Source organism: Perna viridis, chromosome 1, assembly GCF_037379345.1.
Source record: "Perna viridis isolate PV_CMFRI_1.1 ecotype Kerala chromosome 1, ASM3737934v1, whole genome shotgun sequence".
Lineage (NCBI taxonomy): Eukaryota > Metazoa > Mollusca > Bivalvia > Mytilida > Mytilidae > Perna > Perna viridis.
In genome coordinates, this window is record NC_142445.1 from 63,535,794 (window position 1) to 63,555,079 (window position 19,286).

Genomic DNA, 19,286 nt, shown 5'->3' on the forward strand with positions numbered 1-19,286 from the left:
CCAAAATACACCAATCAGGTGCAATAAGTAAGGCTATTCCAATGTGTATTAATACTCTGTTTTTTTCTACCAAGAACTACACATTTAGAATAGCAGTTCTTTAACAACTCCAAGCTTTTATGTTATGTTTTAAATCTCCTCTCCTCCTCTGATAAAACAAAATAACAGATTAACATCAATTTTTCAATATTTAGATTATCTCTGTCACAAAGCATTTATTTATTTTAAAAGAGAAATTAAAAAAATGTGCTTAAAAATCATGTGATACCCTAGGAAGTATATACACTGGAATGTTACTGGATGCATTTGGAACTAAGAAGACAGAAAAGTTGGAATGTTTTTGTGTTTTTTTTTTTTTGGTTTTTCATTCAATTAATAACTCTACTTTTAGATGAACCATGAAAAATTATTTTCTGAAACTGCAATAAAGATGTCTTTGTATTTCATGTTACAAGGTTATGTATGAGGAATATTTCTGATTTATTTTATATTTGATATCTTGTCTTTAATAAAATAATGCTTCAGAAATTGTCATTACTTAACGACTCTGTAATCCAGAGGGAACATTTAGATTCTATAAGACATGGTATGGATGGCGATCATATTTTGGTAAACGATAAAACACGCCTTAACAAATAGTGAAAAGTAATTGTAATATCACTTTACCACTTCATAATGCTGATGGTATGGAGTTCGGATTTCTCCCTCAGAAATTGTTTTATGCAATATATAATATTTCTTTAATGGGTTTTTAGCATGTATGATTTGATTATAATTCAACGGTTTACATGCTGTTGTCAGACACCTGATTTTATTGATGCACAGGGTGCGTTTTTAATCGTGAAAGTTTTTGGATGGTATCTGATTATTATTCCAAATAGCCCTCTTGCTGCATTTATATTTTATAATGGATTTTGCAATATTTATTGATAATCATCTGGATCAATGTTCTCATTTTTAATCAAAATTATGGTGCTAACCAAAAAACTGTTTGTGACTTGAAATTGGAACATTTATGCAGTACTTTCCAAACTTTTCTAGGTTGTCAAGGGCCTAGTTTGATACCAGTGTCAGTGAAGTTGTTTATTTGTTGTTTTAGAGATCAGTCTAAGGCAGACTTCGGGTGTTGGAAATTTCCCCCTGTGTAGCAAAGGCCCTCTGGCTGCCTTTAGTTGTTTTTTTACAGTTCAGTAGGGTTGTTGTCACCTTGGACACATTTCCCATTTCCACTTCTTTTGTAATGGTTAAGACTAACAAGAAGTTTCATGATAAGCATAATTTGGACCTTATTTCTGGCACATAACCTCTTGTGGTGGTCAAAGTGAAACTTATAAATTGTAATAGTTTTTGAAAAGAAAGTGAAAAATGATTTGACTCCTTAAAAATAAAATTATATGTTTAAGTTCATGATTGAAGAAAGGAAATACATTTGTACTATAATATTCTAACTTGTTATAATCAGCAGAATCTTTATTCCCCTTTTCTTATCATAGCAGAAAATTGGAAACTTTGACTGCTATACATCTATCTTTGAGATAGAACTATTTAGAATGACTACCTGTAATCTGTCATAACCTGTCATAATGACCATCTGTAATCAGTCGTAACCTGTCATAGTGACCACCTGTAATCAGTCATAACCTGTTTTAGTGACCACATGTAATCGGTCAAAACCTGTTTTAGTGACCACCTGTAATCAGTCAAAACCTGTTTTAGTGACTACCTGTAATCAGTAATAACATGTCGTAGTGACCATTTGTAATCACTCAGTAATGACCTGTCTTAGAGACCACCTGTAATCACTCAGTAATGACCTGTCTTAGAGACCATCTGTAATCACTCAGTAATGACCTGTCTTAGAGACCACCTGTAATCACTCAGTAATGACCTGTCTTAGAGACCATCTGTAATCACTCAGTAATGACCTGTCTTAGAGACCACCTGTAATCACTCAGTAATGACCTGTCTTAGAGACCACCTGTAATCACTCAGTAATGACCTGTCTTAGAGACCACCTGTAATCACTCAGTAATGACCTGTCTTAGAGACTTTGGTTATAATATCCCTATATAGTGGATTCTTTGTAAAAATAACCTGTATTTAAAGAAGACCTGTCTGATGTGACCATGATTTACTGTCCTTACGGAGGCCACTTCAGACTGGTTTGATTGTACATGTATATAATAACAGTAATTGACAATGTAGTATATGGACACTGCAGCCCATTTCTCTGTTTAAGGTAAATCATATTTATATGTGAAATCACTCATTTGTTACATACAGGCACACTTTTTGTTGTACTTGCATTTGAAGTAGTCCGAATTAAGATTTATATTTTATAATTGATATGATAAACATTGCAAAAAACTAAAAAGCATGAAATCTTACAAAGTACAACTTATAATTATATAAATGAAAGTAAATTATATTTATAAAAAAACTTGTGAATATAATGTATTTAAAAAATGTATTGTTCAAAAGACAAAAAAAAAAACAAAACAAAAAACAAGTAAAACCCAGCATTATTTTGCCCTGAGATATAGCTTAAGTATTATCAACTAGATATAAATTCACCAATTATACTCTTATTTCAAAGACTTATGTCTTTATTTTTCTCTCTCTCTATTAAACTTCATTCTATTGTTTAACATTCTACTTGTTAGTGTTCTCATACCCACTCTTTTTAGTGTAATATTCACCTACATAGGAAAACTTTCTCCTATGTTTTAGGGAACATTTTGGAAGTAAATAAACAAGGAAGGATGACTTCCTTTTTACAAAGATCATTGGCAAGACTTCTGATGTAACAATTATCTCCAATATGAAATTGAATCCTAATGGAGTTTGAAATACAGTAATATTCCTCTTATTAATTTGGGAAGTAGACATTTTGAATGTATAGATATCAGAATGCACTTCCCTGAATTTGCGTTAGTTTTAACAGAGTAGAAAGCTAGGTCATCATTCTTCATATTTCAATAATTAGGGACGTCTTGGACTAAAATGTAATGACGTGGTAAAACAGTTAAATCAAAATTCATGGAGTTAAAACAAGTAATGTATGGTCATATTTAACAGTGGGACATGAAGTCTCTAGTTTTTATTCATAATAGTAAGTAAAAATTTAGTTGCTGTTGTACACGACAACTGACAATGGGTTCAAAGTACATCATTATACGGGGGAAGGAAATTCACACTCAGGTTGTTATTAAATATAACAATACTGTGCAGTGAAACATACAGGTCTAAAGTATGCCCTTCACAAACACATAGATTTCAAGTAGGGAAAGGTCCTCTGTGATTTTAGCTACTTTGTACTTTAGTCGTTGACCGATAAAGTAATGTCCACAGTTATGTCAAGCTCCTTATTTAGAACACAATAACTGACAAACCCATTACTTATAATAACCTACCATCAATTTTCAATTTTCTGACAAAACAAGTGATTTAGATAATGTACTGTATAGGAAGATCAGAGACAAGTTTTAGTGAATACTACAGTGTAATTATAGAACTGTCCCAAGATTATATGATAAAATTTTAATGGTGCGTCTTTTCTGCAGGGTAACACCCTTCCATTGAAGGAAATGATTTGCACAAGAGATAGCCTGTGATTTTTACACATGCTGTCTTGGCTTGGTCAGTTTATAAACCTTAATTCTGACAGTCCATAAAGTTAAGATTGTGGTCATTCAATTATCCTCATTTTGAACAGAACTGTGAAAATATGTAACTGAATTATTCTAAAATAAAAATTTCAGTAATTTGTCAAGTTTAATGTAGTCAGTTTATCAGAAGAGTTTTTTTTTATTTGGTCACTTGAGTGAATAAAGAAGACATTTTACGTTTGTGGAAAAAAATATACAGTATCGTAGGGTTTAGATATACAGTATGGTAGGGTCTTGTGATTTTTGTAACTAACTTATGTATTATTTGTCTTTATTCATCAAAATTTTGTAAAATATTTCTGTCGTCTTCTGCCTAAAGCCCATTGATACATATGAAGAATTTTGTTGCTTAGTCTTAATGTAGTAGTTATTATAAATATTAATTTCTTTACTCAAAATAAAGTTTGGTAAAATTAAAGTCAGGTGAAAAAACCTTTTAGTTATTGAGTGTGTTGGTAAAGTGATGAAACAAAAACAATAGCCATATTGGTGTAGTTATCAAGGCACTAACTTAACAAATTAATGACCAATATCTGGTTTGTGGTTTATGTCGGGGATCATTTTCTTCTAAAATCAAAAGATTTCATTTAATTACACTAGTCATTAATGTTGCTAAAATTTGTGTTGATTAAAACATTTGATGATTTTACAACTGACATAAGCTTGAACAAGATAAAAAGTTTTTATTAGGCTGTGGATCCTCTCACTTCATTTAATCTCCATCAAATTTCACAGCTGGTCAGGATGAGAATAAGCTCCGCCTTTCAATAGATTGACATCACTAATCAATGGAATTCATTTCATGGAACTGTGGATAATCCCGCCCTCTGTCCAGAAAAACGTTGGAGTTTAACGACTTTTATAAAGCCCAATGACAACACTGAATCGAACTAACTGAATATTAATTAGAAGTGATTAACTTAGAGTTGGCTAGCTATAGTGGGCTGAGCTTGTGTACAGAGGGATTAAATTCCAGTAAAAAGTAGCAAATTTGTCTATAATACCTATTGGTTTTCATCGAAATACAGGTAGGGTACCCATGGATGGGTCGGGGTGTTGGGGTGATATCTGATACCCCCTCCCAGATATTATCATTAGGACAATTTGTCCAATTTTTTTGTCGGTGACAATACTTGTATATTGGAATAACTATCTTGGTAAGGTAAGCCATTAACTTTTTTCAGTGTGTATTATTTTTCGATGGTTATTTGTATACGATAGGAATCAGATGGTTTGTTAAAACATGGGTCGGTTTCAAATTTGGTGTACCATTTCATTTTTATAACTTTCATTGCCAAAAACTTCAATAGCCACTGGCTATAGGTCTGTAGATTGGACATGTTTTGAAATTTAATCGGTTGAAAAACAGACTGATAACTTTCTTTGCCAAAATTTTACATGTCTTCAATAGATGTAAAGATGATCTTTTTCCTATAGAATTGTCAATTACATGGTGAAAATTAAATTGATCAAATATTTTGACTTGAATTTAGCCATTGGCAATTTTCAAAATCTGTTATAACTCTAAATTTAAAAGATGTTAACCATGGTATTTATTAAAGTAATTTCTCAGTTAAATGGCAGTTATTTTCCTGGTTCTCTGTTTTTTCCCAGCAACATTTAAAATTCTCAAATCCTGTAAAAATGATGTGAATTATTGTTTACTAAGTTAAATTTGATGGTTTCCTGAGCAGTTCTCCTGTAGGTCCTTTTTTGTTTACTTTAACCTTTTTTAGGGTAATCCTTTTTTCCTTAATTAGGATCTCAAAGTTGATTTTAAACACAACAATTGTACGGAAATTCGGCATGTAAACACTGAACCATTCCTGTACAAATATAAAGGAGGACATTTAACTATACCATGTTTTGTGCCGAGTGTTTGTTCAGTATTATAACCATGGAGTAGGACTTCTACACTTAATAAAAAGTACTCTTCTCGTTATTTTGCTATTTTAAATTGTTCAAAATTTATATTTGGCCAGATAAGGGAAAATTCCTGTTGAAAAATATATTTTTATTTTTTGAAAAAATATTTATTTTTGTTATTAAAATTAATATTTCAAATTAGTAAGTGGCATTATTTTATTTAATGGTAACATTTAAAGCAATTTAAAGTTCCACTGTCCTAAAAAATAGGAAAATATAATAAGAAACAATACAAACAAAAAAAAACATTTAAAAAAAAAACTGTTGTTAATACAATAAAACTTTCATTATTGTCGCAAATGTATAAATACAGGTACTTGTATAAATTATCTTCTAGCAAAAAGATTAAAAGCAAAATACCTCATCTTTGATGTTATGGTTCGATGTAATAATTGCTATATTGATAATTTCCTGCCTTTCAGGATTAAACTCTTACAACTACTTCAAAGGACCTTTGTTCAAAAATTTTAACAATAGAAAAATTGCCATAATTGCTGCTTAAAAAAGTTCAAGTGATTATGACTAATTTCAATAAATTATTGTAGGTTAACCTCTAAAAAAGATTTGTATTTAATTTCATGAATTACAGTATTAAAGTTCTTTATCTGTATTTTTTTGTAGAAACCAAATTTAAAACTATGATTTAAAAATTGAATCTGCAATGCTTTTCATCAGAGAATTTCTCTTATTGATAGAATAAAACAGTTTTTTAATCGAAAAAAAAAAAATAGAAAAGCTAAAAAAAAATAAAGACAGAAAGGAAAATTAAAAGTGACTTAACAGAAAATGAACGTCATTTTCATTGTAAACAAAGAATTATTTTTTTCTGTATGGTTCGTGTTCGGGTAAAATTCATTGTTTTGTAGGAAATATGATGCTGTTTTAATTCCAGGTGTTTGTATATGTTTTACACCTTTCCTAAGTCCCAACATCAAATGTGATACGATTCCCGCTGTGTCCACTAGTGGACATTGACTGGTCACCTGTACAGGTACCTGTTTCACCTGTCAGTAATTTCCTTTGATGTTTTACCTTTAATTAGATTTCTTTACATCAGGAAATATTGTTCTAATGTTTATTCATTTGATATTTGGATTTTATAATAATAACATCAAATATATGTAAGTTGTTTTATTTTTATTTTTATTTTTCCTTTATTTAATGTTACTGAAATGAATGTGGAAATTTTATTTATACTGTCTGTATATCTGAGTAAATTAGTATGAATTCATTCATTTTTCTTGTGTTCTAAATTTGACTTCAAAATTTAACGGTATATTTTAAATAAAATTTTAAAGTGGCTGTGAAATAATAATTATTTGAAAACATGTCATATCAGTTAAAAAATTTCTGCAAGATAATAAATTTTAACATTTCTGACAAATATTCATATTTTGACGCCTTTTTAGGTCATGAAGAGTCACAGTAATAATTTTAAACAATAAACATCGGTTTCTGCTGATTGCCCATTTTATTTTTGTTTAAGAAGAATCTTCAGATAATGGTTTGTCTCTACACACAATCAACTATGCATATGATAAACATGATGTTATCAGAATACATGGACAATGCCTTTCTATAGAGTATTTTCTAAAGTACTTCTTTATCATCACTTGTGGAATTAAAAATAAGGCAAACCTTAAGATGGAATAACTTGATTTTAAAGTATTTTAACAAGATGTGGTAATAGTTTAATATTTGTTTAGTAAACAGTCCTATTTTATTTGTTTTATGTTGTTTAAAATTATAAAATTCAGATTTTATATTTTTTCGAAAGAGAAAATTAATTCTTCTTGAGAAAACACTTTTTAACATTTTTTTGCTGCCAAAAAATGTTTTCTGTGAATTTTATTGATATATGATTTGTATATTACTTTTGACAAGTTTATCACTTGGTCTGCTATAAATTCATTTTCCTGATGATGTTATGAGAAATCTTTGGATTATTTTGATAATTCTTAACAGATGTTTTTCTCTGTTCAAGTTAAAATCTGTTTCACATGGCTTTTCTTATTAAGTCAACAAATTATACACCATTTCTTTGATGCAATGTTTTAGGTAGAGTGAAGTCTAATTGGAGATGACTTTTAGTCAAAATTTCTTATTTATGATGAAAGTTTAGATATTTCCAAAATTATAAATTGTAAAATTAAAAAAAAGACTATTCTCTGAAGTTTTCTTAGTGGAATTGAAAAAGAATAATTAAAAAAAAATTACTAAATATTGAAATATCCTTTTTTATCTATTTGTTTTGACATAATAAAAAAAAATACAAAGAAATGAAACACTTTTTATGACACTTTAGGAAAATGTTGTTTTTAATACAGCTTAAATAGAGTTTTTATTAATCCTAAGCCACTGATGCCTTCAGAATACTAAAAAATCTGAAATAATCTCCAAAATACTTTTTATACATCATATCTCAGTGGTTATCCTTGTCCTGTCAATGTTTAATTAAGTGATTATTAATTAACAATGCCTGTAACTATCACACTGTGTTGTTAAGTATTTCACATGTGGGTTTACTCACGCCTAATCAGCCAAAATCTCAGTCAGACACATGTGTTGACCTCAATCTCTGTAATGGCTGCAGTTGTGTGTAGGAATTTCTAGTGTTTTTGGGGGATTAATCATGATTCTGGGAAGCGAGAATCCAACTTTTTCTTGGTTGGATGACTCCCCTCCAAGTTCTCCGCCAACGATGGTGAGTTTTGATACCCAACAATTAACTAATCATTATTTTAGTTCCATTATTTATATGAATCAATTTTCCCTATCAATATTGCCTGTGTTTACATTCTTATCAGTTTTATCTATATTACTGAATTATAAAGTAATTTTGAATGATTTTTCATATTATTATCAAAGTAATTATTGTTTCTGCAACCTTGACCTTGGATAAACAATGGTTGTAAGACAGCCTTCTATTCTCAGGAAACATTTATAGCACAAGATAATCATGTTAACATGCTTACAGATTCTCATGCAAATGACAAAAAGGGGTGTGGGTGATAAAAAAAAAAACAAAAAAAAAAAACAAAAAACATTGTTTATTATTCTAGTTATACCTTTAAAAAACATGAACTAAGACTAAGTATTTTATAGTTTATTTATGTGAAACTTCACAAGATATTGAGGTATTAGGCCAATGTTTAATCAAAGTGTTCTGAATTGTGTATGTATGCTAATTTTGGTTTTTGGTATTCAGCTGTATTTTAAACAAATTTCAGGTTTGTAAATATGCCACTGATAATGAGAGTGTCAGTAATGGGGATACATGCATGTGTAAGGGAGGAACAAAATAACAGTCTGGGAATGCTACAACTGTGACAGAATTCATTTTAAATGAAAAATAAATAGAACCAATCTTTAGAAAATGAATAGGTCTTTTAGAATGTCACCCAAAGTAAAATGAATATTATCATCAAAATAACAAGTTCTTTACTGGCTCTCAATAGATGGCCAACGGTCATTTTCATGACATTTTAAATGACTGTTTTCTGTATTTGGTGAATTAAAATCACCGATTTAATGACTCCGTTCAATGATATATTGAAATAGCTGTAGACTTTGTATTGTGACTTCGCCAGTTTCAGTAGGGAAGTTGTAAACTGTCTTACCAGATTGTGGTAGATAAAAGATCGAGAGAAAAATCTGACAGATCCTTGCTTAAGGGTTAAAATTCTTCTGTATATTGTAGGTGAAGCGGATCAGGAAAGATAACAGCTTGGACAATAGTCTAGTTGATGATCGGTGAGTACTTTACCAAACTTGATGTAATCTTCTCACAACTTGAGGACTAATACTAAAGATGAATGAAATGTTTTTAAAAAATTTATAGCAGGACAAATATTCAGATATGAAATACTTTTTGAACAGCTTCCTTAGCTAAGCCAAATACCTGTTTGGTCAGAAAATATGCAGATTTATTGTTAGTATATCAGGGTTTAAAGGCAGTGTTAGCTATCTCATTTTTTAAGTTTTATGATCCTTGAAATTTTGAAGAAAAAGAAAAATGATTTCTTGGTATGTGTAGTTAACCATTAAAATCATTAAGGTCAAGCAATTACTGAGAGAAGTGACCTCAATGAGCAGGAACAGGAAACTGTGGTCATTACAACCCCAGCATGACAGACACAGTAGTTTGAGGTCAAGGGGTAAACATGTGCAGTTTTTATGTGGGCAGTAAATGACTGCCAAGGATACCCTTATGTTTTGAATGGACATGAGAAAATACTTTGTGAAGGTTTGATTATAGAAATTTGATTTGCCACCGTCACAGGGAGAATGAAAATATAAATTATTCCATGATCAACATGGGTGATTTTCATGCCATGTGTAAATGATGGCTATACTGTTGTATACAGTATGAAGGAAAAATGTTAGTTCCCTTCCTTTGCAACTTACCTCTCTAAATTTCTTTCTTCTTTTAGATCTCTAAAAGTTTTGTAACATATTAAACTTTTGATAGATACCACTTTTTTGTTTTGCAAACTTTAAATGATAGATTTATATCACTGTGAATACAAGGAAGTAATACTGAATTTACAAAATAAGATTTACCTTATCATTTTGTTATACCCTTGCTTTAGTGTCTGTCTGTCTGTTTCTGTCCATTTGTTTGTCCACAACAGTTTTCATTGTAACTACTTGTCACAACTACAGAAGCTTTATAAAAGTATGCCATATCTTTGTTTATGATTTTGAACTGGAGGGACATCAGTTTTTTGTTTGTCTTCTAAGTTAAGTAGTACTCCAACTAAGAATCATGTAAAATGTGATTCTTGGGTGAAAAGTTCGTTTGTTTGTTCGTTAGGGTTTAACGTCCGAGCAGCAATATTTCAGCTATATTCAGACAATGAACATGAAATGAAAAAAAAAAGAAAAAAGGACGGGTCACAAGGATAATAGGGTCGACAAATTTTGATTGCCACTGGAAAAAGGGGGATGGGTAACGTCAGGCAATTTAGCCTCCTGTGGCGGAGCACAAAGGTTCCTACTCCTATCGAATACCACAGCAGGGCTCTTTAACGTGCGAGGAACGTGGCATCTTTCCCAACACGGTGCACCACTATGGTTTGCGGTCAGGTTTTCCGTATTGTAGCCTGACAACCCCAGCATGTAACACGCCAGGGGTACCCCATTCCACCACCTGGGGCACACATCCCAGTTGCTCTGTGGGCAGACCGCCTAGCCCCCGGCTAGGTTTCTGAGCACTATTTAGTCGCCTTATATGACAAGCTTAGCGCTGCTGCAGGCCTATTCTTTTAACACCCGGACCTGCACGGGGCGGTGAAAAGTCAACATATTTTTATTTTGATATTTTGTTTGAAATGCCATAGTAAACAGAAATTAACAGTGGGTTTTTCATATAATCTGTGCTCTTGGAGATAAAAATTATATAGAATGCACTGTAGATTTCAAAATTAAGGGAGATAACTCTGTAAATGACACTCAAATACAATAGAATCTATTAGATCTTCAATGTGGATTATCTCCTAAGAGCAGGCAGATTCGAATAAATAATTACACATTTCATAATATAGACCCATAATTAAACTTAATATCAAAAATAAAAATATGTAGCCTTTTTTGAGGTATATTACATTTTACAGAATTTGCATGTTTCTTACAAAGATTACTACTTAATATTTTGACTATAAGGTTACTTGGGTGCAGACCGGTGGTTTTCTTTAGTGAACTTTATTCACATTTTTTTTTCTAGTTAATATTGGTTTCTGGTTAAGTCAGGATACAAATTGTTTATATTTAATGTTTTACATGTCAGATGTCTATTTTCAAAAAGGTGTTTGTTTACATTTTTTTCAGATTTACATGTAAAAAGATTTGCTTATCATTCTAAATCCTGTTCCAAAATTAAAGGATCTAAAATTATTTTATTCCTAGTACCAAGGAAAATTTTGATCTGATGTACCTCTAATTTAGCTATTCCAGGAAATATTTATATATAAATTTTAGGAAAATAAGTAATTTGATAAATGGACTGTTTGCTAGGGAAAAAATGTCCTGAAACTGATACCAATCAGTGTCCGGTTGGTATCCTATTCAAATACGATCAATTCATTTGAGGAAAATTGGAAAAAAACCAATATTTGAAATCAAAATTTGATCTTCATGCAAAAGTTGTACAATGATTCATTTAAATAAACAATTTAGAAATAGCTACCATACTGAAAGGGAATCAGGGAAAGTAATACATGTTTTATTGATAGTTCAGCAATTGAATGCTTTGCAGAAATGTTTAGTTATGGTTTGGGCCAACGGACTAAACCTATCATAAGTCTTATCCAGTATAAAAAGGTAGGAAGGAATAAGAAATTCTGATGAGTCTTTCAATATAAATCACCAATCCAAGGCTCCTGGAATGGCCAAGAATTCTGGTCATTTATTGGAAAATTGAGAAAAATCTTTTGCAAATTTCGGGCATTAATTGTCCTCATTTGATATGGGTATTTTTTCATCACTTGAGAAATGACCATATTCTACTCCTTTCCTGTTTTGGAGAGGGGAACTTGATAGATGTAAATGCAATAGATTATGCCCTGTATTTAAGTGCAAACAGCAAACAACAGGTTAAATCAGTTAGAAGACTCTGCTTTAAATCCTGTATATAACAAGACAGAATTCATCAAAAACGAAGTTACAAACAAAATAACAAGAAGGCGGTAACTTAATGGTTATTAGCAAACAACTTGGGTGTTGACAACTGAAGAGCTGCTATTAGTAGTCCAGTTGTCTGGAGAATCGGTAGCTTCTCAGAACAAGTACATCTACATGTAATAAGTCACATCAGCCTATATCCAAATTATATCTTTATAGATAATTTTTCTGTTTTCACTAAAATGATAGATTAGTTAATATGTTTTCACCAAATCATTGCCAAATGAACCAAGTCCTCTTACATTGGTGGTATATATCTAAAATAATTGAACATAAAATTCCATGACCTTGTCTAATAGATAATCCACTCAACAATGTGCAGGGTCAAAGTCCATATAAAAAGACAGTGCAGGAATGCACAAGGTCATTATAGAATTGTCGTCACACCCTTCCCTTTGTTCTAATCATTTCTCTGTTGGAGTTGGTTTCAATATTTTCAAGGTAAATTCACATTATTTTAATCTTCCATTTTGTAAATTTCATTAATGAAAGTTGATTCCTTTGTGCTTTTTGTATTGATGACAAATGTTTTCTTGTTATTTCAATGGTTTAGGTAACAGCTCTCTCAATTTGCTTTTATTTTGTCACAAAAATCTGCATTCATTTAAAATATGAATTCTTTTCCAAGGTTTAGACAAATTCATCTAAGTTATTTGGATGAGAGGAAACATTTAAGATGCAATGTGCAATCTGGTACTACAGTCACTAATAGGTTATGATCATCTTTCACAGGAAACCTATATTAGGCCTGTGTCAAAAATATTCTGTAAGGGGAAATAACTTTTATCAAGGTCAAGCACCACACTTACAAGAATGGAATATGTTTTGTAATTTGTAAGAGAATGTTTGCCCTACCCATTATGTTTGAATGTGCAATTGTATATCCTCACCAGGCTGCTTTAGAGGATGTAAAATTGCCATAAACAACTGTTCACTTATTATTTGTGAAAGGAAGGAAAACATAGAAGTGTTTGTTGTTTTTAACTAAATATCTGCAAACAATGCATTCCAAATTTTGCTTGAGTTTGCTTCTGCAGTCCAGATCAGCGTACAGAATAGGAAAATTTTTAGGGCTTTTTTGTCAGGCATACATCTGATCATTTGTATGAGCCTAGGTGTCTAAAATAAAGGGATCTTTAACTTAGTATCATTTGTTAAACTTTTCTTCTGACATGTACACACAGTTAATCCATACCTCCCAGATTTAATGTCTGAGGTAATTTTGTTACTGTGCTTTACATATTAAATTTTGAGCCTGTGAAATAGGTGAGATATGATGTAATTACCTCAGAAATTCAGGTGTTTAATCTGAACAGAGTATCTTTTATTCTGAAGCAGAATTTAAATTTATCATTAATTACTTTACATCAAAGCCATTGCACACCTGTAAAGGTGTATAATAAGACAGTAGGTAAAGGTTAGGGGTCAATCTGAATCATTAAACTTCCTGTTTCTCTTTAGTCCTTAATTGTTTCGAATTATGTTTGGAATGACCTTGGGATAGGATAATTGTTTTGGGTATGGTAGAAATATCCTGTGATCAGCTTTATAGTAAATATGCATTTTCATTGGTTGTATTATCATTGAATGACAGAAAAGCTTTTACCAAGGACGTGTTTGTATGATAAACACCACATTAGGAGTCAATATGTCATTATATTATTTTTTTAGTCAGCCAGGTATACAAAACTTCCTAAGTCTCTTAATACTACTGATACATATGTACCATTACATATGAAGTCAATAGCTAATCGACTTCCTGTCAGACTAGTTGACAATGTTAGTAAAGTCTCATAAGGCAAACTATACAAACACATCATTTCCTCAGTAAAATACAGAAAGCAATAGAATTAAAAGTCCTTGTCTGTATTTGACGAACTTTGCGACAATTCCCGATATGGCTGTCGTCACAAATACACCATTTCTAGAGAAAAATACAACAGCATTGGAATTAATCAGCAGATAATTAATTGGGTTTCTTCCCTTTATGGTGATATAATTGTCAGTTTACTCCGTCTTAAGGGACTGCCGTTAGAACAACTTCCATGTAATGCCTCTCTTCCATTCACTCAACATTTTACGAGAATTGGTCTTATTTGTTGACATCAGGCTATTGTTTGCTTTAAAAATTTCTCATTTCATCTAACTCATTTTATGTGTGTCGATAAAATATTTATGGCAGAAAAAAATAGGCTTAATTTGTAACTTGGAATTGTAAAGAACATGATTGAATTGTTAGTTCTGTGTTTCGGAAGGTAGTAAACGTCGGTGATTGTTGTAATTGTCTTAGAAATTACTTTTGTACGAGGCAAGGTATGCATATAAATGGATGAAATACACTATAAAGGTGGGTAGCACCTGCATGGTGGGAAATTACTGCAGTGGAAAATACAATGAAACAGTTTATTGCTTTATAGTAAACTATTGTAGGTTAATGCATGGGAAAATAAAAAGGAAATGTATGCAGAATAAAGAAGACTGTTCTGATTTAGTTGCTTTTCCAAGGTTTTCCCCCATTATAGTCAGTAAAAAATGGTGTTCAAAACATGGAGGTGACTGGATATGTATTTTTTTTCTCCTTGCTTGGAATCTTATGTATATTCTACCTAATATTAACCTACTAAGTCTTCTAGCAGGGGCAAACTGAGAAATGTATACATAAAGGGGGCCCCAAGCTATCATTTTTTTGTTGACTGTATTTGTCCTCAACATTTACATTGAATGTGAAGACAGAGTAGGACATTAGCATTGACATTATTCACACGAACTGTGGGACAGGAAATAACTTAACATTAAAGTTTGGTGATTACCAGGACTCTTCATCATGGGTGCTAATTTAGGGCATGTATTGTAACATTTTTGGTAATATGGTAATTATATAGGACCTTGAAAGTAAATGCTAATTTAGGGCAATAGTTACTATCTCAGGATTTTTCTGTCTATTATTTTGATCATTAACATTAACTATCTCTTAACGATTCAGAAACTTATACAAATAAGGTAATTTATATACCTGTGACACACATTTGGCTTCCTTTGCAGCTAACTGAATTCCTAAATCATAACTATTTTTATAAATGAATGTATTTTAAACTTGCATACATTTTTATTTTTAATCATGAAAAATTTATCTATACTATTATGTTGACTATTCATTGATGACTGTAGTACTGTAAAGTGTTGATTTCATTAGTAACTGACTGGAGCTGACTATATAGTGTTGATTTTGATGATCAGAAAGTGTTGACTATTGATCCAGTTTAATGTTTTGATGCTGTTTTAATTTGACTGATTTAAACATTTAATGGTGCTGTAGAGCATTTGGCTGCTGTCTAATTTCCGATATGTCAGCAAACCATTTTACCCTACCATCCATAGTAACACAGTGAATATAAACTGTCATTTCCCAGGAATCAATAATCATAAACTAACACACAGGGAATATCTACATCATAAAATCTTTTTTCTTGGAAAATGAGACAGCAAAATCTAGTTTAAATTTTTGAAAGCCTCAGGCAGTTATGATAACATGAAGTTAATGAAATGTATACAAGTGTTTGTGGAGTATATATAGTAGTCAAGACTTATTCAGGAAAAGGTACAGTACATGTACAGTAAAAAAAAACAGAAAAATAGTAAGCATGAGACAAAAAAAAAAAAAAAGCAAAAAAAAATGACCAATTACAAATATAATAATCAAAGACTGAAGTCTTCAAAGTCTATAATCATCAAATATACTGTACCACTGATTTTAGCTTTCAACATCCGAAATGTCGAGAATGTTATAGGCTTTAAAATCTGGTGGCTTCCGCTGGAATCTTGGTTTCTTTGTTACTCACTAGTAACAGTGATGACCAAATGTTTTTCAATCAAAACAAGTGGTTACCAAGAAGTGTGGATAATGTTTTCGTTCCACAAGTTTTTTTCAAATTTTAAGCGATCTTTTTGTTCCTTATGATATTGACCAGGAAACCAGAGAAGGAACAAGATTAAACAATTGGCAGTGACTGTATATATATAGTCAATTGTAATGAACCCCTGTGTCAGAATCAGAAACTGGGTAATGTTCAATTCTAACCAATCATTTCATCTTTTAATGTAAACTTCAGGTTCTCATACAAGCAAAAAACATACGTAGAACATATGTGTAGGATATTAAGAGTATGGAGCTAGAACTATGAAGCTATGACAGTAAACATGGCACCGATCAGCAGCATAATGTGGAGTAGTAATATATAATTACATGTATGCAAATCATATGTGATTGTAGAGTACTGAAATTACAAATATTATATTCAGACCAGTTTCAAATCTATATTTGAACTTGCAATTTTAAGCAAGTTTTTTTTTATCTCCAGAGAACATACTCGATTCTATGGGGGTAAGGTTCAATGATTATTAGCTGTTCAATATTTCCATCCATGAGTACTTCAATAATTGTGAATATTATATGATGAAAATATGTCAACATTTACAGTGTTTAGAACAACTTTACTCTATATGTCAAACTCTGAACATCAAAAGGACACCCATGGAAAAGTATTTACATAGTGGATTCTCATAGAGTTGATTCTGCTTCAATGGATCCATGTGTTTTGTTTTAATTATACTCTTCCTTTATTTGAATTAGTCATTTAGTACCATTTATGGCAAGTTTCCCTTTGACAACTACTGACCTTATTTAATTCCAAATTTTCTACTCTAACTCAATTTGAAGTATCTTTACTATCGTAAAATAGTTGAAGTGGCTTGCTGCCCCCAACAGCGGCTTTATTTGGCTTGAAAATCTTTTCTAATTTGGGAGTGTGGAGTTTTTTCACATAAAACATGGGGAAAACATCTTTCAATGTTGATAAAGAACCAAGTCTTTGTAAATGTTAACCACAAATTAGATTTAAAAGTTACATAGATATTATGGAGGTCGAGGGAGGTCAAATTCTTTCTGTGGAAAATATCTTTGAATGAGAATTGTGGTAATGTGTTCATTTTTACCTGATTACACCTGGAATGTACTTTTGATGTTCTATAGTATCTGGTTGTATCAGTCCAATAAGGTCTGTATGAAGGTATAGACTTAACCCAGGATATTGTATTTAGTTAGTCTTCAGGCCCAACAACAGACTTGTCATTTTTTTTTATTATTTTATATTTGTATTTTTGATCATGGTCAAGTTTTCTATATTAAGAATCATAGTCAATTTTTGTTCATGCTTGCTGTTGTTGCTTTTTGTCTGTTACTTTCTATTTTTGATACCATCTTCTTTTACTCTGGTATTTATAAAAATGCTTATAAGGATGTTACTAGTTAAAACATATTGTAACGTCTTGTATAATAATCATTCTGACCAGTGTATTTTTACTTTTCAGACTGATAGATGTTCCACCATTGATTGACCAATCATCTTTAGATAGTCACGCAAGTCATTCACCATTACAGGAAGAAAATTCAGAAGAAACATCACCACTTGATATATTAACCAATGGCACCACTAATGGTGAGTACAGTTGTAATGTGGAAATTGATATCTTAACCTATGGCACCACTAATGGTGAGTACAGTTGTAATGTGGAGATTGATATCTTAGCCAATGGCACCATTAATGGTGAGTACATTTGTAATGTGGAGAGATTTACTAAATAATTGTGTATGGGAAGTGGGGATAGAGGTAGTCAGTAAAGTCAGGATGAAGTACAGATTAAACAGATGGAAATGGAATGAAAATGGAACGGAAATGGAAAGGAAGGCAGTTTCATATTTTTTTTAAAACACTGTTAATGTAACGGATACAGAAAGGAATAGATACTGGGCCTTTAGTGACTAGCCTAATGCCTTGAACATGAATCGTTTGACTGATGGGCATTGATTTGTGCTACTCCTATTGAAAGAACAGTGTAATTTTTTGTACCAAATATTGGTAAAAACATCAAATAGACTTATGTTTAGGCTAGTAGTTAATTACAAGCCTCAACCCTGACTTCTACAGGGTTTACTGTTAATAGTATGAATGTTCTACATACCAGTGATCCTTGGGATAGGACATTGACTCAGGACCAAAATAATTACCATCTATTATACCGATATAGTATAAATGCTAATTGGAAGAATGGTAGGAGAAAACAAATAAAAGTTATGAATCAGCTTGTTAGTACATAGAGATTAGGTCAAGGAAATTATTGGCTTTCATCCAATACTGCATTCTGATGTGCAGTCCTACTACAAATGTAGGTTACCTGGGAATTTCTAGCAGCTTATGAAAACTTATCATTTGCTGTCAAAATTTAGAAAGGTGACTTGTAAGAAGGCAAAAAACAACATAGAAACCAAGCTTTGGTGATGTTTGTTTTTATAATAAATTGAGTAGATATTTTCAGGCTGTTATATTTGAATTGCTACCGTTACCCCTTTTGTAGAAGTTTTTTTCGGGCTGTTGCTTATAAATTAATGCTACTCCCTCCCCTGTTCCCCTGTTGTTAGAAGAATTTTTCAGGCTGTTACACATGAATTAATGCTCCCCCACCCCTGTTGTTAGAAGATATTTTTTCATGTTTAGGGTTTTTAAGTGAATGGGGATATACTTATCCTTTTCCTAAGTATAGATATTTGTGTATCGATTAATAACTGATTCTTTAGAATGTGTAGGTCTTTTAGTGTAAACATGAAGAATGCCTAATATTTAGGATCATTAAGATGTCATGTGTGTTGTATGGACACATATTTAGAATATCCTACTAGCATTGAAGTCATAGGTATCATTAGCTATTCTCACTAAAGAGAATTATGGTACATGTGGTATCAGTTTTTCTGTGTGGTTTTGATGGTTTGGTCTAATTACAAATTCTAATTCAAAGAAATTAAAAATGTTTATCAAGGTGCTTTAAGTCCTTGACTTAAAAAATCAACCAGCTAACCCAATTTCCATAAACCTATAAAAATTATACCCCCCCCCCCCCCCCAAAAAAAAAAAAAAAAAAAAAAAAAGTAGTGTAACCTCCACAGAAGAGGATCTCTAG

General features: G+C 31.5%; 1 protein-coding gene across 9 annotated transcripts in view; it reads left to right on the forward strand.

Moving 5' to 3' along the window:
• Positions 1-19,286, forward strand: part of LOC148629807 (protein phosphatase EYA2-like) — a 114,743-nt gene that overhangs the window by 61,542 nt on the left and 33,915 nt on the right. For 6 of the 9 annotated variants that reach the window (XM_088557438.1, XM_088557402.1, XM_088557419.1 and 3 more), the window contains 2 exons: positions 9,295-9,347; positions 17,643-17,770. In XM_088557438.1, the coding sequence (XP_088413564.1) occupies positions 9,295-9,347; positions 17,643-17,770 (181 nt within the window). Of the gene's footprint in view, positions 1-6,728; positions 8,299-9,294; positions 9,348-17,642; positions 17,771-19,286 lie in introns of those variants that run through there. The other 3 variants (XM_088557446.1, XM_088557464.1, XM_088557455.1) reach the window with 1 other exon arrangement.